We start from the raw sequence: 20,845 nt of genomic DNA, 5'->3' as shown, positions 1-20,845 counted from the left end.
AACCCCTTCTGTCACCAACGACCCCGCACCGCAGCCATTTCAACACAATCCGACAGGTCTGCGTTAAAAACATCCAATCCTATTTCGGAAAGATGCACCCCGTCATCCCTGTACAATCCTTCCGTACCCCCTTCCAATTCCTTATGTCTGAAAGACAAAACACCTATCCTAGGCAAAAGTTTAGCCAATGACCTGTTAATCCGTCTTCTAATCTTTTCAAAACTCTTCAAAGAAGGTGAAAATAACCATCTCAGCCTTTGAACGATTTCAGAAAAGATAATAACAGTATTAGGCGATGACAACCCAAAACTAAAAAGATCGTTTTTGATTCTGAAAACGAATTCTAAAGTTTTTTTCTTGGCCAATATCGTTTCCTCCCAAATGCACTATAAGTGCGTCCAGGGGAGGAAACAACGATTGTAACCTGTTTAACTCAAATAATAGATCAGCCCAAATCATGCCTCTCCTACCATACCAGTACACTTTGAATTTCTCCAGGTCCAGTCCCAAATTCTCAGAGTAAACCCTCTGTCTCGCCCTCTTGAACGCCCAAAAGACATACGAATGACCGACAATCCAAATAATCTTTTTTCCATCTGAAAAGAATCAAATAAATGAATTAGGTCGGATGTATGATTGATAGCAATCCGACTTCCACCTTCCCACCTTTTTTATAATTGAATCTTCCAATCCCAGCCTAGATGCCTCAGTGGCTGCCCCTATCCTGAAGGAGTGTGACGTCAAGTGCATTCCTGATAAATTTAGTTTGACCACACATTTCTTGAAAACGCTATTAAACTGATATTTAGTTAAGTTTGCACCTGAGGCATGAATAAAAAATGCCTTCTCACTGAAACTTGGTCTTAACACGAAATACTGTTGCAATAACTTAACTGGACATATGGGGGAACCACTGAGAGCATGTAAGCAGATCACACATCCTTTACCTACCTGGTCTGTTTTTGACCTTCTGATCTTAATCCTCACCAAGTTACCCTCCAGACTTACCTCCTCTTTCAAAATACAGTATTCAATAGCTCTGAAATCCGCAAAGCTCCAAAAAATGCCAATGAAAAAGCTGCTTTAAACAGGGCAGCTTCAAAAATAGAAAAACAAACCTCACCTGTGGCCAAACATGGGTCCAAAAGAATTTTTGGCGTAACTGGACTGCGCTTATCACTGCTATAACTCCTCCTCCTATATCCTTTAATGGTAAATTTCTCATTTTTTCTAATTTTTTGAAAAAACGAAACTCCGGCCAAGATTTTATTCACGTGTGCCCAGGAGTAATTTTTCTTGAATAAACTATTTAAGAACAACATTACAAGTCCTTCAGAAAAATTATTTTCATCTTCTTTCATATCTTTAAGAAAAGAAATCCACATCAGCCAAGCTGACTGGTAACCTGCCATGGTCGAAGGAGCTATGGATTTTTTGATATTTTCTGCAACCAAACTTATATCAACTCCCATAACTTCCCTGGGAATTTGGTGCCCACTGGATCCGCTTCTGGTAGTAAGTGAAAAATTTGGCTCATCTGTAGGCGAGATAGCGCATCTGCCATGTCATTGCTCTTACCAGCCACATGTCTAGCTTTAAGCCATATATTAAATTTCAAACATAAATATATCTCAGCAGAGCAATGACTGGTGGAGACTTGGATGTTAGGCAATTGATAACGTACATTACTCCTTTGTTACCCGTGCTAAGCAATATCCTGCTATTACTAAACTCTTTTCCCCATACTTCCAGAGCAACTATTATTGGAAACAGCTCCAGCAGAACTATATTTTTCAATAGACCTTTGGCTTTCCAGCTTGGGCTCCAGCGATCCGCGCACCAATGGTTTCGTCAGATCGCTGCAAAACCTACCGAACCAGCAGCGTCAGTAAATAATAAAAAGTCTTTATCGATAATGAATTCTTTCTGCCATAAACTCCTCCTATTTTCAGCCCTTTCATTTGAATGGTTTGAAATGGCACTGGATTGCAAGTTTTTTAAAAACGCACTGTACTGAATCACATAGTACTGTGATCCTGTGCAGGCAAACACACTGTGTTTTCGATCTGTGTTTGGGGTGATGTTGAGATTACATTGACACCAATATGTAATCTGCTACATAATTTTGGTAAAAATAAATAAATAAAATACCAAAAAGCGTATATTGATTGGTTTGTGCAAAATTTATAGCATCTACAAACTGGGATTTATACTGGAATTTTTTTATACTAGTAATGGCAGTAATCAGCGCGACTTATACTTGGACAGTGACATTGTGGTGAACAATCTGACACTAACTGAAACTGTGGGAACCAGTGACACCAATACATTGATCAGTGCTAAAAATATGCACTGTCACTATACTAATGACATTGGCTGGGAAGGAGTTAAACCCCTATTGTGGTCAAAGGGTTGAATGTGTGCCTAACCAGTGTTTTTGTGTACACTGTGTGCTGCTTTCACTAAGGGACGTGATGGATTTTTTCCCCTGCTTTGCAGAGCTCTGTCTGGCCTGTCTCCTCGCCGATCAGCTGGTGTCGGCGGACATCCATTGGCTGGCACCGGCTGATCCTTATCTGCTGTGACTAATTACAGCAGAGGCAGCGCGCACCCGCGCCCACTTCTGGAGAGTGCAGAATCACGTGTGTGTATATATACACAATTCTGCACAGAATCTGCTATAGGGTAGTCATTATTTTGTATTCTTTGTTGTAGAAGTCTCACAGATTCTTTTATTTATTTCAGGTACTTCTATAGCACCTTCATTTTACACAGTGCTTTACATATATATTGTACATTCACATCAGTCCCTACCCTCAAGGAGCTTACAGTCCTAAGGTCCCTAACTCCTATTCTAGGGCCAATTTAGACAGGAGCAAATAACCTACCAGCATGTCTTTGGAGTGTGGGAGGAATCTGGAGTACCTGGAGGAAACGTTTGCAAGCAAAGGGAGAACATGCAAACTCCAGGCAGGTAGTGCTGTGTTTGGGATTTGAACCGGCGAACCCAGTGCTGCTCAGCGGAAGTTCTAACCACTTGGCCACTGTGCTAAGATGTTTTACTTTCATGTCTCCTAAAACGTCACTGCTCATCCATTTAAAGCCCTTCTGCATTCTAATCTCCCAGTCAGTTTAGTACCTGGCTAAGGAGGTGCAGTATGTGGGATAGATGTAGAGAAATAAAATACATAAAAAATGCCACAGAGTAAAATCAGGTCCCAGGCAGTGGCCTTTTCTTCCTCGTTAATATCCCGGCCTCTCTTACAAAAATATCCTTTGCGCTATCCTAGGTTTGGACTTAATTGGAATTTTCCAGCAGTGTCTTACATAACTGCAGTTTTGTTACATGTGTAATTTTCAGACAAGAACCCAATTTAGATCCCTGGCACGGCTATCCAGGCAGGGCTGTACTGAGAAATACAGAAAGTTTGGCAAGCAGAAGAGATTTGGCTCAGCCTTTTTTTTCTTCTCTTTGATGTTGTTGACTGCACTACTCACAGATTCCTAGAAAGACGGATCTGCGTAAATCTATGTAACTGGAAAAAAAATTCTAAGACCTGAAATGGGAAAATTGTTTAATGGTTTATGTAACATTCAGAGCTGATGTCAAATTCTGCTCTTTTGTGGATTTAGTTTTATTGTTAGACCTCCAATACTAAGGACAGGGTGTGACATGTTGGCCAATTGTTCCTTGCATCATCATCTGCTGGCCAGTTATAGAGGTCTAGTTTCCCTTTCTTAGGTTTCATGTACACTACTACAGCTCTTAAACTTAAATTTAGGAGCTTTTTGGGGGGGGGGGGTTTTGCCGAAGCTTCTAAACTCAATTCTATAAGGCTGCATTCATACATAGGCGTTTTGAATCGCAGGCAGAATTGCTGGGATTCTGCCCACAAATTCAAAACGCCCAGCTGTGAATGACAAATCATACAATGCACATTTCAGATGCCACCTATTTGAATGGCATCTAAAAATTCAGTGCAGTTCTGCGGTGATTGTCACGCTGCAATCGCAGCAATGCACAATTATGACTGTAAGGCTCCATGTACACGGGACGCTGGAAATGGCCGTTTAGGAGCAGTTGGGCGTTTTTTTCAGAAGCCCCTGAACCCATCTACATTTTATCTTATCTGTCCATGTACACCAGGTCGTTTACAGTCATTTGCAGGCAGTTGCGTTCAGGGACTGTTTTTAGAATGCAATTATTTGCGTTTGAACGTGTGTTTCCCGGCGTTTCAAACGCACAAACGCGTCCGAATGCGTCTGAACGCGTCCGAACACGTCCAAACGCGATGGCCCGCGTTTAGCATTCGCGTTTTTCCATTTTAAAGGGGAATAATTTTTTTGACCTCTAGGAACGCCTCTAAACGCAAACGCCGCTAAACGCCCGCTAAACGCGGGTTTATTGAAAAGAAGAGTAGCTATATTGGTCACTGATTTTTTATTTTAAATGTCAGAAATGTTTATTTGTAAATTTTGAGTTGGTTGTTTTATTATTCTCACTTTTAACAGATGAAAAATAAACAAGTGAGATGGGAAAGTTTTCATTTAGTTGCATAATAATTCTACACACTAAGGCTGCATTCACATGTCAGCTTATAATCGTGGGCAGAACCGCCGCGGTTCCGCCCGCGATTCGGAGACTTATTGCAAATCGCGGGACGCCTAGCGTTGCCCGTTGATTTGCAATAGCCCCCCAAACGCCGAGCGATGTTGCCGCGATTTACGCCCGCCGAATCGCGGCAACATCGCGCAAACAAAATCGCGGGACGCAATACGCTCCAAAGAAGCTCTTGTACTTTTTTGGAGCGTATTGCATCCCGCGATTTTGTTTGCGCGATGTTGCCGCGATTCGGTGGGCGTAAATCGCGGCAACATCGCTCGGCGTTTGGGGGCTATTGCAAATCAACGGGCAACGCTAGCCGTCCCGCGATTTGCAATAAATCTCCGAATCGCGGGCGGAACCGTGGCGGTTCTGCCCGCGATTATAAGCTGACATGTGAATGCAGCCTTAGGGTTCTTTCACACGGGCGATCCGATCAGATCCGCCTGTCGGTGTTTTAGGCGGATCTGATCGGATCCTCCATGCAGCTCTATGGGGCAGCGGGTGTCAGCGGAGACACCTCCGCTGACACCCGCTGCCATCCGTATCCGATCCTGTCCGTGAAATCTGGACGGATGGAAACTCTATTTTTCCATCCGTTCAGTGATCGGATCGGATGAGAGACGGAGCTGTCATCCGCCGGCTCAGCGGGGATCCCGGATCGATCCCCGCTGAGCAACACGGATCCGCCTACGGAGGCAGGCCGTGTGAAAGAGGCCTAACAGTTGCCCAAAAATTGTGCACACATAGATATTCTTCTAAGAAAGCCAAAACCTCACTTTTACTTAAAAAAGGTTGTAGACCTCAGGGAAAAAAAAAAATGAAAGAAGTAAAAACCTGAAAGACAAAGGCATAATGAGCTAGTATGCATCGCATCCTAGCTCATTATGAAATACTTACCTTAGAACGAAGCCCCCGCAGTGCTGCCCGCTCACCGGTGACACGGCTGACATGTTCGGCTTTTCTGCTTCCCGGTTTGCGTCCTCCGGCCATCTGATTGGCCCGATCCGTGATGACATCACTCCCGCGCATGCGCGCGGGAGCCGCCGTCCACAGCACAGGGCTCTGAAGGAACGGCATGGGTGGCCGTTCCTTCAGAGCGCATGCGCCAATGACGTCATGCAATGTAAATATCTCCTAAACGGTGCAAGTTTAGAAGATATTTACAGTACCTATAGGTAAGCTTTATTATAGGATTACCTATAGGTACAAGTTATTAAGGGGGGTTTACAACCACTTTAAATATTCAGGTTTGAAGTTTATTAACCTTTTGGATTGATCGAGAACACTGTAGTTCAATAATGAAATGAATCCTCAAAAATGCAACTTGCCTAATAATTGTTCACGCAGTGTACAGTAAAACCCCATTTGTGGCACATCTTGCAGTAGTGTGAGTTTGGATGAAAATTATATTAGAATTTGTTGGCTCTCCATAGTCACATGACTTCTACACGAAAACATTAATATTGAACATCAACCTGTCAAATGAAACACATTTCCAGTATGTATTTTTTGTCAACATATGGCAAGTAAATGAAATTGCAAAGAGAATAATTAATTGCTTACCAGGGACCGATTCATTATATACATAATTACATAGTTGGGAAGGTTGAATTAAGAAACCAGTCCATCGAGTTCAACCTGAGTGAGTGAGTGTGTGTGTGTCACTGCCATTTTCGATATCCCTGTGTGTTGTGTTCGCTAAAAAAACACATCTAAGAATTTTAATTCATTTACACTCCCGGCTGACACCACCAACCATGAAAGACGGTTCCACACCCTTAAAACTCTCTCGGTAAAGAACCCCTCACGCAATTTAAGATTGCTTCTTGTCCAACTTCATTGCATGGCCTGCGTATTTTCTTTGGGGACCTTAGGTTAAATAGTTTTAAATAGTTTCCTTCCAATGCCAGGGTCACCATTGAAAGATTGGTATACTGTGATCACATCTCTTCTCCAGGAAGAATAAATTGAATGTTTGAAGCCGTTCCTCGTAACTGAGGTCCTCCAGGAGCTTTATTAGCTTTGATGCCCTTCTCTGGAGTCTATCCAGTTCTCAAGCACATCCTTCATCAGGACTGGTGACCATAACTGGACATTATACTCTAGATGTGGCCGAGCCAGAGTTTTGTACAGTGGTAGAAATATTTTATAGTTTGTTTTATTGTTTATCTCTGGAGTAAATACTCTTTTCTCTTACGTCCTCTGACAGTCGCCGCCTCCTCTAAGTCATCACTGTTGGGTATTGATTTCCGCTCCGCTCCTGCGGAGCGGAAGTCAATACCCAACAGTGACGACTTAGAGGAGGCGGCGACTGTCGGAGGACTCAGAGAAAGGAATTTTACAGGTAAGATTTTACAAAAATTCGGTTTTTAATGCAGTCTGCTAGCCTTGCTTGCTGCTGCTTGGCTTTGTATGCTATTGCTGAGTCTGTCATCTACTAGGACCCCCCAGATCCTTTTTCTATCCTTGATTTCCACAGAGGTTCTCCCTCTCCCTTTAGTGAGTAACTTGCACACAAATTTTTAGCTTCCACATGCATTACTTTACATTTTTCTACATTAAAGTGATTGTGAACCCATACCATATACCCAGTGAAGTAACTGGCCCCAGGTGTTACAGAGATGAAGCAATCCTCCTACATAAGTTGCACCTGTTTATTTACAGTTTTCTCTTCTCTACGTCCATTCAAAGTCCAGAATTTAGAAAGTGTACCGGAGCTGTCAGAAAAAAAGGGGCAGGGAGCTGAAGTTACATGAAATGTTTCATATTTCAGGTCTGAGGTTTACAACGTTAAACCTCATCTGCCATTTAGCTGCCCACCCCTCTATTTTATGAAGGTGTTCTTGTAAAGTTGTACAGTATATCCTGATGTGAAGGTATAGCCCTGCTTCATAGTTACCTGCAGCCTCAAACTATTGTTTTCTGCCTTGCAGAAGCAGATGTGTTTAAAGCCATACAAGTCGATCATGGCCAGCGAGAATTATTTTAAATTTATGATAGTTCTAGTTGGCAGCACTGATTTACTGCTGGTGTGTGGGAAATATTATCATCTGGATGGTTCCTTTAAAATACAGGAAATGCACAAAGACGCTTCATGGTTCTGCTTACACTGTTTTTGAGGAATAATGTAATCAGAAAAGGGGAAGCAGTGTTATGAAACGGTGTAACTTAAAAGATATTAAACCCCTCTATATCTTTTGAAGAAAGAATGTCAGCACTTTATATTGTTAAAACAAAACCTATTAGAACTCATGCACACTGCAGCTCAAAAAAAATAAAAAAATAAAAGCTCTTTTGCATGTTTTTATTGAGCTTTTTTTGAGCATTGGCTAACATAGAGACGAGTTTCCAGGCAAAAAAATGAGAGCTCAAAAGCCTGTAGGAACAGCTTCTTTGAGCTTCTTTGAGCTTCTTTGAGATGCAGTGTGCATGAGCCCTTAAAATGTTTGCCTCAATATTTAAAGCTGGGATGGGTGGCAAAATACAGATGGGTGGATCTTCTAAACTTAATAGCTGGAAGAATTTCTTATCTGTGTATGCCTTCTTTGATATCAGTATGGGTATCCCATGTTCTTGTATGCCCCTTCCCTCCATTCAGCCCCACCCCCGTCTCTCCTGATTGGCTAACTGACTTTGATTGACAGCAGCGGGAGCCAATGGCGCCACTGCTGTGTCACAAGCCAATCAGGAGGTAGAGTCCCGAAAGGCCAAAGGACTCGTGGGCATTGCTGGATAGAGATTGGGCTCAGTTAAGTGTTAGGGGGTGCTGGGGCAGCTGCTACACACAGAAGGCTTTTTATCTTAATGCATAGAATGCATAAGGAAAAAAAAAACTTTCTGCCTTTACAACCCATTAAACAGATGATCCATTTATTGATGTGCTGGGTGATGTCTACTGTGATCAGAATGTAGTATAGGGGCACCATAATATTGATAACTTTAATCTATAGATAACCTTGAGAGCCAGTTCACACTGGGGCGACCTGTCAGGCGACCTGGTCGCCTGACAGGTCGCCGTAGGTCGCCTTCCATAGAGAAGCTGTGGACCAGCTCTAATAGGAGCGACATAAGTCGCTCCGACTTAGAAAAAGGGTCCGGAGCTTCTTTGGGGCGACCCGGAGCGACCTGCATAGACTTCAATGTTATGAAGTCCGTGCCGGCCGCTCCGAGGTCGCGGTGCGAGCAGCGCACCGCGACTTGTGAGGTCGCCCGGCAAAGTCGGATCGCTGTAATGTGAACCGGCTCTTATAGTTATTATTTTGGTCTTTTTTTGTGATGTACAGACACGCTTTACATTTTTTTTCAACGAGATTTTTCTTCCATTCTTTAGGTGAAGAAAGAGGTTGGAGATGTTACTATCCTAATTAACAATGCTGGCATAGTGACTGGAAAGAAATTCATCGACTCACCTGATGCTCTCGTAGAGAAGACCATGCAAGTGAACACAATGGCACATTTCTGGGTAATTCTGTCTTTTACTTGACATACAAGACCATTTGCTGATAGTGTATACAAAATATATACAGTATTTGAGAAATATGTTATCCTAGCCCTCGTGGTCCATGAGTTCCCTAGCATCTTAAAGTTCTCAGTAAGAAATGGCAATCTTATATCTAGTAGTGCATGCAAAACATCAAGTACTGTACAATCAAAAAACAACCAGCACCACAATGCAACAGCACCAGCAGTCAGTACAGCTCCTATGGAGCACAATGATGTTTCCAATAGAGAATCAAACATCACAGTGTGTAGTTAACCACTTGCCGACTGCCGCACGACTATATACGGCAGCAGTCAGCCCCTCACAGGCAAAGTGACGTAGGGGTACGTCACTTGCCTGTGAGGCTCTAGGGAGCGAGCGCGTGCCGCCAGAGGCGCGCTCCGCTCGCTCACAGACCCCCCCCCCCCGCACGTGTGAGCGGCGGACCCGATGTCCGCTGCTCACTCGCGATCATCGGTTACAGAGGGAGAAAGGCAGGCGGCTAATGTAAACAAAGCCGCCTGTCATCCTCCCTTGTGTAACAGCAGAGATCATACGGTCCTGCTATGTAGGATCGTATATCTCTGCTGTTACATGAAAAGCCACATCCCACAACAGTAAGAAGCACGCCCCTAGGGACACACATAGCCACTGCATCTCTAATAAAGTTAACCCCTTCCCTGCCAGTGTCATTTTTACAGTAACAGCGCATATGTATAGCACTGATTACTGTAGTAATGTCACTGGTACCCCCAAAAGTGTCAAAAATGTCAGTCAAGGGTCCGATCTGTCCGCCGCAATGTCACAGTCCCGAAAAAAAAAAACGCAGATCGCCGCCATTACTCGTAAAAAAAAAAAAAACCAATAAAAATGACAAAAATCTTTCCCTTAGTTAGTAAACGCAATAACTTTTGCACAAACCAATCAAAATACGCTTATTGCAATTTTTTTTTTTTACCAAACATATGTAGCACAAAACAAATTGGCCTAAAATGTTTAAAAATTTAGATTTTTACATTTTTTGGGGGGGGAATTTCATATAAAAAAATGTGAAAAATATTGTTACTTTTGCAAAATTGTCACTCTTTTTTTGTTTATAGCACATGATCAAAAAATCGCACAGGTGATCAAATACCACCAAAATAAAGCTCTTGTTTGTGGAAAAAAAAGACATCGATTTCATTTGGGTACAGCGTTGCACGACCGCGCAATTGTCCGTTAAAGTCACGCAGTGCCGAATCGCAAAATAGGCCCTGGTCAGGAAGGGGGTATAATCTTCCGGGGCTTAAGTGGTTAATATAAAACATTTCAGTACTAGTTCCAAGGCTGTATCTATACAAATTTACAGCAGATTGCAAAGTTTCGGAGCCACGCAGGACCCCTTTATCAAGCACCAAAAATCACATGCCTGATGAAGGGGTCCTACTTGGCTCCAAAATGTTGCAATCTGCTATAACGATGTGATCACAGATTAAAGCTCTGGAGATCCTTGGTGTGCTGGTGACATTTGTTTTCTTTGACTTGACACGGTTCCAGCCATTGTTCACTACAGCACCCGTTTTATATGCACAGCCATTTCTACAGGTACATGCGTTGGGATTCATGCGTTAGAAATGTAACCACACTACACACTCAGATACTCGCATACAGTAGACATATGACTCGCCCAATATCCCCATACCTTGTCAAATTCTGCTGGTACACCTCTAATTAGTATATATAGCTTTATAAAGGCTTTTTAAACGCTTTCCAGGCTATTATGGAGGGGCTGCTGATTTTTAATTTTTTTTCATGAAAGAATAATAGGCTTTCTGGCAGAATAAATCAATAGGGTGAGTAGGGTGCTTTTCACCTTCGTAGGAGCTAAGGGATCCACAAAGCCCAGTAAGCAGATTGCAACAGAAGGGCTGATACCTATCGTCTTGACTGACTGTACGCATTGCACTACCTCCAACCGAAATTGCTGACTAGCCGTGGAATCCCAAAATATACAGTCATGGCCAAAAATATTGGCACCCCTGCATATATGTCAGATAATGAACCACTTTGCCCTGAAAATTGTTGCAATTATAAATGTTTAGGCATTCTCATGTTTATTTATTTTGTTTGCATTGGTATGACAAAAAAAAATAGAGAAACAAAAAGCAAAATCTAAACCCATTCCAAGCAAAACTCCAAAAATGGACTGGACAAAATTATTTGCACCTTCTCAAAATTGTAAGAAATAATTGCATTCCAAGTTTGTGATGCTCCTGTAAGTTGTAAGTAAACCCACCTGTATCAATTAACAGGTGTTGATAATATATTTAAATCACACCGGCAACCAGTAAAAATCATGAAAAATTGACTCAACCTTTCTGTTGTGTGTCTCTGTGTGCCACATATCGCATAATTAGTACAGCGGTTCCTCCTGAGCTGTCAGTTTTGGGTTGAATGAAAAAAAAACTAGTGGTGTGTACCAAACTTTAGTCAACCAAGTTAGGTATTTAATCTTCGCATCTCAGGCAGTGAGATATCTGGTCTCATCACCTTTGTGGACTTGCTGTTACTATTTTCCTTTCTAGGACACATTTGACAACACCCTGCATGCAGTGATAAGGATTAAAGTATATCTAAAGCTAACACTGGTTATCAGTGACAAAGTCTGGTGGCCTTCTAAGAAGCTCTTATAAAAACGCCTTGAAGTGCAGGGGAAACTTTACTTTCATACAATATCTAAACCTAATGTTTTATTTTATTTTAGTTTAGTTTTGGAAAGCATAAGGAAGGATTAAAACTCCCATCATTTTTTTTTTTCTGTCGCCAACCTGTTTAGAAGACTCTTTCACTTTCTGCCCTTTAGACACAAGGTGACAGTGGTTATTAGGACAAAGATTGTGAATCTTAGCAGTGGGCACAGAGATGGCAATAAGAAGTTGACAGCATTGATAACTCTTCCAAACTTCATCCAAAAACTTTTGGTTTTAGATACACTTTAATCAATTTTCTCTGGGACTGGTCCTATATACAACAAGCATTCCTGACTATTGTACAGAATAATTATCTCTTGGGTAATAAACATACACTCCTAAAAAAGGAATGTGCAGTAATACCTCTATTATAGTAAACTAAATAACAGCTTCTGAACACACAGACTTCTCTTTCAGAAAAATCAAGAAACAAATAAGCCAACGCAAAATGATTCAGCGCTGTAAGCGAGACTACGCAGTGTTCCAATATACATATATTACCACTACAAATGATGATGTGTTATCTCTAATCATACACTTTAAATAACATACTTTTGTGCAGCACCAGGAGTGAGACTACTACATTCTTAAAATGCAACAAAACAGTCCAAAATTAATCCATGAAACAATCCACATAAACAATGTGTGTGATTTCAGCATATATATATATATATATATATATATATATATATATATATATATATATATATATATATATATATATATATATATATATTAGGGCTGAAACAACTAATCGACTAAATCGATAATAATCGATAATTACAATCGTTGTCAACGATTGTAATTATCGATTAGTTGCTCCGTCGATTAGTTGTGCTGCTTTGTGAAGTTTCCCCGCCTATCAGCGAGCTGTCTGCTCTGTGAAGCCGACGGCTGCATTCACTGTGTCTCTCTCTCTCACACAGCTCTGCACTTCCGTGACTTCCCCCCTCCTCCCCCCTTCCTTTCCTCTCTGCCTTTCCTCCCCGCCCTCTTGCTGATGTCAGTGAAGGAGTCAGTGAGTCATATCAAGGCAGAAAAGAGGACAGAAGCAGCCAGCAGAACGTGAGTGCCGAGATTAGAGCTACAGTGTCCTGTGACTGTCCATGCACTGTCCCGCCAAAAAATATAATAAAAGCTTCTCCAGATAAAAGTTATTATTCTTTATAAAGTGCAATATTCTAATAGAAAAATAAGTGATTAAAAACCTCCATAGAGCACATATAGGGGGTCTTTCTATGCTGCCTATTTCATATCTATGGCTGACATGGATGTTTTATTCACTTATTTTTCTATTATAATATTGCACCTTATAGGGAAAATTAACTCTTTTATCTAGATAAGCATTTATTATATTATTTACAGTATATAGGAGCTTAATTGAGAAAAAAAAAAAGTTTTGGTATAAGGCTCGGTTCACACTTGTGCGATGCGGGAACGCTGCGAATATGCAGCCTGTTCCCGCATCGCATCCACACAAGAGGCAGTTCACACTGCCATATGCGATATGCAGGGGGTGTCAATTAAATGTTAACGACATCCCCAGTTTGATTGCATATCGCAGTGCGATCTGACAGTTTTCACAGAATCGGATCGTACAACTGTGAACCACTGTGCAGTGCGATCCGATCCTGAGGCGGCTCAAAAAATGCCTCATGTGCGATTTTGGTGCGGATGCGCTGCGAATTCAGCCATACAAAGTGTATGGCTGAACTCGCATCTGCACATGAGATCGCATGTAATGAAGGAGCAGTGCGCTCCGAATTACATGCGATCTCGCAAACCGCACAAGTGTGAACCGGTACTAAGTGCTGGTTCACACTACTGCGGGTGCGCTGGTTCGCACTACACCCGCACAAAAGTCGCACAGGACCCTTTTTTTCAGCCGCATCAGGATCGGATCGCACAATGGTTCACACTTGTGCGATCCGATCCTGTGCGAACTGTCAGATCGCACTGCGATATGCGATCAAACTGGGGATGTCGTTAACATTTAATTGACACCCCCTGCGTATCGTATATGGCAGTGTAGACTGCCTCTTGTGCAGATGCGATGCGGGAACAGGCTGCGAATACGCAGCCTTCCAGCATCGCACAAGTGTGAACCGGCACTTACACTCTGTTTGCTCATTATTATTTTAAATAAATGAAAAAAAAGGCATATTGAGTTTTTTTATTATTTTATCCGATTAATCGATTAATCGAAAAAATAATCGGCAACTAATCGATTATTAAAATAATCGTTAGTTGCAGCCCTAATATATATATATATATATACACGGTATGTGTATGTACAGTGCCTTGCGAAAGTATTCGGCCCCCTTGAACTTTTGCCATATTTCAGGCTTCAAACATAAAGATATAAAACTGTAATTTGTTGTGAAGAATCAACAACAAGTGGGACACAATCATGAAGTGGAACGAAATTTATTGGATAGTTCAAACTCTGTTAACAAATAAAAAACTGAAAAATTAGGCGTGCAAAATTATTCAGCCCCTTTACTTTCAGTGCAGCAAACTCTCTCCAGAAGTTCAGTGAGGATCTCTGAATGATCCAATGTTGACCTAAATGACTAATGATGATAAATAGAATCCACCTGTGTGTAATCAAGTCTCCGTATAAATGCACCTGCACTGTGATAGTCTCAGAGGTCCGTTTAAACCGCAGAGAGCATCATGAAGAACAAGGAACACACCAGGCAGGTCCGAGATACTGTTTTGGAGAAGTTTTAAGCCGGATTTGGATACAAAAAGATTTCCCAAGCTTTAAACATCCCAAGGAGCACTGTGCAAGCGATAATATTGAAATGGAAGGAGTATCAGACCACTGCAAATCTTTGAAGACCTGGCCGTCCCTCTAAACTTTCAGCTCATACAAGGAGAAGACTGATCAGAGATGCAGCCAAGAGGCCCATGATCACTCTGGATGAACTGCAGAGATCTACAGCTGAGGTGGGAGACTCTGTCCATAGGACAACAATCAGTCGTATACTGCACAAATCTGGCCTTTATGGAAGAGTGGCAAGAAGAAAGCCATTTCTTAAAGATATCCATAAAAAGTGTCATTTAAAGTGTGCCACAAGCCACCTGGGAGACACACCCAACATGTGGAAGAAGGTGCTCTGGTCAGATGAAACCAAAATCAAACTTTTTGGCAACAATGCAAAACGTTATGTTTGGCATAAAAGCAACACAGCTCATCACCCTGAACACACCATCCCCACTGTCAAACATGGTGGTGGCAGCATCATGGTTTGGGCCTGCTTTTCTTCAGCAGGGACAGGGAAGATGGTTAAAATTGATGGGAAGATGGATGGAGCCAAATACAGGACCATTCTGGAAGAAAACCTGATGAAGTCTGCAAAAGACCTGAGACTGGGACAGAGATTTGTCTTCCAACAAGACAATGATCCAAAACATAAAGCAAAATCTACAATGGAATGGTTCACAAATAAACATATCCAGGTGTTAGAATGGCCAAGTCAAAGTCCAGACCTGAATACAATCGAGAATCTGTGGAAAGAACTGAAAACTGCTGTTCACAAACGCTCTCCATCCAACCTCACTGAGCTCGAGCTGTTTTGCAAGGAGGCATGGGCAAAAATTTCAGTCTCTCGATGTGCAAAACTGATAGAGACATACCCCAAGCGACTTACAGCTGTAATCCCAGCAAAAGGTGGCTCTACAAAGTATTAACTTAAGGGGGGCTGAATAATTTTGCACGCCCAATTTTTCAGTTTTTTATTTGTTAAAGTTTGAAATATCCAATAAATTTCGTTCCACTTCATGATTGTGTCCCACTTGTTGTTGATTCTTCACAAAAAATTACAGTTTTATATCTTTATGTTTTGAAGCCTGAAATGTGGCAAAAGTTTGCAAAGTTCAAGGGGGCCGAATACTTTCGCAAGGCACTGTATGTGTGTGTGTGTATATATATATATTTTAGATCCTCACATTAGGATCTGTGTATAAGATTTCCAAACAGGACCCCTCTTTTTACCCCTCTTCATGACCATACTATTTTTTGCGATACAGCACTGCAATACTTTAACTGACTATTGCGCAGTCATGTGACGCTGTACCCAAATAAAATTTGTCTTTTTTCCCACAAATGGAGCTTTCTTTTGGTAGTATTTGATCATTTTTTTTTTATCTTTTGCACTATAAACAAAAAAAGACCGACAATTTTGAAGAAAAAAAACAATATTTTTTACTTTTTGCTACAAAATCTATCCAATAAAAAAATGTAAAAAAATTAAATTTCTTCATAAATTTAGGTCTATATGTGTTCTGCTACATGTTTTTGGTAAAAAAAAATCCCAATGAGCGTATACTGATTGGTTTACGCAAGCGTTATAGCATCTACAAACTATGTATATGTTTATGTATTTTTTTATTTATTTTTTATACTAGTAATGGCGATGATCTGCGACCCTTTTGACACTTAGCGGGAACCAGTGACCCTAATACAATGATCAGTGCTAAAATTATGCACTGCCACTAAACTAATGACACTGGCTGGGTTAAACATCTAGGGCGATCAAAGGGTTACCTGGGCTCCTAGCCAGTGTTTTTGTTTACTGTATGTGGTGCTTTCACTAAGGGAAGAGATCTGTTCTAGTCCCTGCTTTGCAGGAACACAAAATGTATCCCTTCCCCTCTGTCAGAATGGAGATCTGCCTTGTTTACTTAGGCAGATCCCTGTTCTATGTATTTTACAGACGATTGGCAGGTGCCAGAGAACATCTAGTGTCCGGCACCCACAGATCAGCTTCTGCTCTGAATAGTCACAGCAGAATCGGCCTGCAGGCGCACGTGGCCCCTGCGACCGGAAGTGCAAAATCTCGTGATTATGCACAGGAGATCCGCCCTTTAGCAGTAAAACTGCTATGGGCCGGGCCATAAGCTTGCTGACAGTTTCATAAAGCTTGCTATTCATCCCTTGCACTTACCTGCCTTACCTTACCTGTTACCTGCACAATTCTCTGGATCGGTAAGTAAGGGCCCCCTCCTCTCCTTTCCTGGTTTTCGGTGTGGGGTGGGGGTACTCCCTGGGGTGGTTGTTCCCTCCGGGGGTTCTCTCCCCCTCCTTGGGTGGCATTGAGCTGGCTTGTCTGCCTGTGCTCATGGAGCGGGGGGGGGCTGGTACCCAGGCTGTGGCTGCCCCTGGCCTTGGTGCCTGCAACGCACTGTCCCCCTGTTGCCCTCAGTGGACCTTCCATGGAGTGGGTGGCCTTTCTGGGTCCCCTTGGGACAGTTGGTGGGCCTGGGGGGTAGATGGCTTGGTATCCGCGGGTCCGAGTACCACGTGGTCGGGCAGGCCAAAAATTTAGGCCACGACTTTGCGGCCTACTGGCTGGATCTTCTCTGGGGCAGCCCCAGTTGTGGCAGCCAATGCCGCCATTGTACCCCGGGACATCCATCTCCCCTCCGCTCCCTGGCTGGTTGCGGGTCCCCCCACGTATCACGCTCACGTGACCGGAAATTTAGACTGCAACTTTGCAGCCTACCGGACCGTGCAGCCGAAAATTTAGCCCGCCCCCTTCTGGTAGGGCAGCTTATGGGGGGGAGAACAGGGTCCCAGGCAGGTTTAGCTGCCAAGGTGCTGTGTGGCATCTGTCTTCCCCAGTGGCTCTGTGGGGATATTCTGTCTGCGGGTTTTCCTGCATTAGCGGCGGCTGGCCCCCCTTAGGGGGTCCATTTGTGGCCTCCTATGCGGGCCTCCTTAGAATGCCTACCTGCACATTCTTATTTGCACCTGGCATCAGCGTTTCCTCTGCTTCTCTCTGAGAAGGAGCACTATCAGTTTGTGACATTACCCTTTGGTCTAGCCTCCGCTCCTTACGAAAGTGTTGGCCCCGGTCTTCGCGTTGCTGCCTCAGCGGGGCATTGCTGTGCTGGGATACCTGGACGACCTCCTCTTGTGAGCAGAGTCTCTGTAGGCTCTGATGGCCGATGTGGAAGTTACTTTCCAGACTTTGCTGGAGATGTGGGTGGCTTCTGAATTTCAGAAGTCTGCCCTGGTTTCTGACCAGGATATTGGATTATTTTGGGCTGACTCTGGATTCAGCTCTAGCCAGAGTGTTCCTTCCTCTGGAAAAGTTGCAGAAGCTGCATTCTGCGATTCAACTGTTAGTCCACAAGTGGCGTCCCTTCGGGCGTGTATGTGAGTGTTGGGGCCTGATGGTGTCCATCTTCGAGGCGGTTCTGTCTGCACAGTTCTACGTGAGACTTCTTCAAAAGGAAATTCTGGTCAAATGGGAGAAGTGTCCCAAGTCGCTGGACAATGTGATTTGTCTGAGTCGGGCGACAAAGAGTTCTACGGTCTGGTGGCTGCGCTCCCTAACCTTGCTACAGGGCACGTTCTTTCTCCCCTTTTACTGGACAGTGGTCACAATAGATGCCAGCCTGTCTGGGTGGGGCAGAGGTCTTGGGGCTGAACTTGACCTAGGGCTGTTGGAAGTTGGAAGAGTCCAGACTGCCTGTCGATGTCTTGGAACTTCGAGCGATCATTCTTTGCCTGGATCATTGGGCAGAGCGGCTCCAGGGGGCTCCCAGTGCTGATTCATTTGGACTACGCCATGGCCGTGGCTTAAGGAATCACCAAGGCGGCACAAGGAGTGTGTTAGCAGCCCTGGAGGTGTCTGACATTCTCCGGTGGGCAGATTGTTCTTGCCCTCTCTGCCATGCACTTTTCAGGTGTTAAAAATTGGCAGGCGGAAAACCTCAGTCGTCAGGCGTTTGACCAGGGGAAATGGTCCCTTCATCCAGATGTGTTTCATCAGATATGTCTGCAGTGGGTTCACCCCTACCCCCCCAAGGTGGCTCTGTTGGCGTCCTGGCTCCACAGAAAGGTGCCGTGGCTTGTGGCCAGGTCGCTAAATCCTCTGGCAGACACCACATTTGCTTTTGGTGGCTCCATGGGTTCTGTACCATCTGATTTACACCTTCCTTCACTCCAGCTTATTCCGCAACTTCTACGCAGGATTGAGGGCAAAGAGGTTCTGGTCATTCTGGTGACTATGGTCTGGCCTTGCTGGTCTGTGTACACCGACCTGGTGCAACCGATTGCCAACGTCCCCTGGAGGCTTACTCTCGGGGATGATCTGTTGTCTCAAGGGCCAATCTTCCATCCTGTTTTACAGTTGCTGGTTTTGACAGCCTGGCTGTTGAGAGTCAGGTGCTAAAGGGCAGGGGCTGGTCTGGCTTGGTGATTCCAACCATGTCGAAGGCGAGGAAATCTACACCTCGAAAGCTTTATCATCGGATGTGAAAGGCGTACATTTCCTGGTGTGCGCTTCGTGGAGTCCATCCTCGTTCCTTTTCAGTGGCTCAGATTCTGGCCTTTCTTCAGCAGGGTTGAATCAGGGACTGGCCTTGAGCACCGCAAAAGGCCAAGTGTCTGCCTCTGCAGTCTTTTTTCAAAGTCCTTTGGCATCCCATTCATTGGGGCGTACATACCTTTAGGGGGTTCATCATTTCACACTGCCTTTAAGATCTCCTCTGTCACCATGGGATTTGAACCTGGTTCTGTCGGTTCTTCAAAATCTCCCTTTGAAAACATATCAGAGATTTCCTTACCAAAAGGTGGCTTTCTTGGTGACTATAACCTCTGCTCGCAGGGTGTTGGAGTTGGCGGCTTTATCTTGTCGTTCTCTCTATCTGGTGGTTCACTGGGATAAGGTGGTCCTGTGGCCACAGCCATTCTTCCTCCCAAGGTTTGTGTCTGATTTCCATTTGAATGAAGACATTGTGCTGCCGTCCTTGTGTCCCAGGCCAGCTCATCCCAGAGTATTTGCCTTTTATACTCTGGATGATGTTTAAGCTATTTGGCAGCCACAGAGTCCCTTCGAAGGTCAGACTCACTCTTTGTGATTACGGATGGCCCTCAGAAGGGGATTCCTGCTTCCTCTGCTACCTTTTCCAGATGGATCAGACACAAGGTGACCCAGGCTTATTCGCTTACGGGTCGGGTTCCCCCCTTTTCTCTATGATGGCACTTTCTATTTAGCCACTTAGTGCTTCTTGGGCCCTCTTTTCATCAGGCGTCAGTGGCGCAGGTGTGCATGGCAGCCACTTGGTCGTCGGTATATACTTTTTCGAAGTTTTACAACATGGATGTTTTGGCATCTGCGATTGCCTCCTTTGGCCACCAAGTTTTTGCGGGCTGCGATTTAGATGGTCTGTTTTTCCCTCTTGAGGGTGTATTTCAGGTTGGGCTCCTGTTCTAGTTGAGCTACTATGACCTGGATTGGCTTGGGTTTAGCCTTGGGTTTGTTATTCCCGAATTCCAACCCTCATGTTCGGCACTGATTTGGGAGGTCCCTATGGTGAAGAATGTGAAGCTATGATCTTCAATGAACGGAAGAAAAAAATAGGATTTTTGTACACACTGTAAAATCCTTTTATCTGAGTTCATTGACAGACACAGCACCCACCCCTCTAAGGAGAGGGTGTTTATGCCAGCTGACGACAGCCCACAGGGCATAGCCAAGCTTTTGTGTTGTCTACCTAGTCTTACTTCTGTAGAGGGCAGCATAACCCTATGGTGAAGAATATGGAGCTGTGTCTGTCAATGAACACAACGAAAATAATTTTACGGTGAGTACAAAAATCCTATTATATGTGGCTCCTAAATGAAAATGGTTATGTTTGCATCAAAGTCCTGGCCTGTGTTTGGCCTTAGAGACATGAAGTTGGATAGACTTGTTTGAGACAGTCTGTTTTGCCTTTGTGCAAATGCTTCATGTTTTCTTCTCTTAAGTCTCTTGTCTATGTTTTTAATTTCTTTTCATGAAAAAAAAAAAAAAAAAAATCAGTCAACAGGATTTTCAAAATTACATTTCAGCTGTGTTCTGTTGAGTTCCATGGAAACAGCCATTGGGAATGATCATGTAAACACAGTTACTGATTCAGATTTGCAGGATAGTTAGAAGTTTTATTCTGAAGAAGTAATTTAATAGTTTGTCTTCTAGCCCAGTATATGTTGCCAAACCTATGACGCCCCTGAACCATGAAAAGTTCAGAACG

At 43.4% G+C, this 20,845-nt stretch overlaps 1 protein-coding gene across 1 annotated transcript in view; it reads left to right on the top strand.

Moving 5' to 3' along the window:
* The window catches only part of SDR16C5 (short chain dehydrogenase/reductase family 16C member 5), a 68,143-nt gene that overhangs the window by 17,961 nt on the left and 29,337 nt on the right, over positions 1 to 20,845 (top strand). Inside the window, exon 2 of the mRNA XM_082259145.1 lies at positions 8,937 to 9,068. Within this exon, the coding sequence (XP_082115271.1) occupies positions 8,937 to 9,068 (132 nt within the window). The remainder of the gene's footprint in view (positions 1 to 8,936; positions 9,069 to 20,845) is intronic.

Source organism: Pelophylax lessonae, assembly GCF_965119305.1.
Source record: "Pelophylax lessonae genome assembly, chromosome: 5".
NCBI lineage: Eukaryota > Metazoa > Chordata > Amphibia > Anura > Ranidae > Pelophylax > Pelophylax lessonae.
The sequence above is the reverse complement of the archived record's forward strand: the minus strand, read 5'-3'. Positions and strand labels throughout refer to the sequence as shown.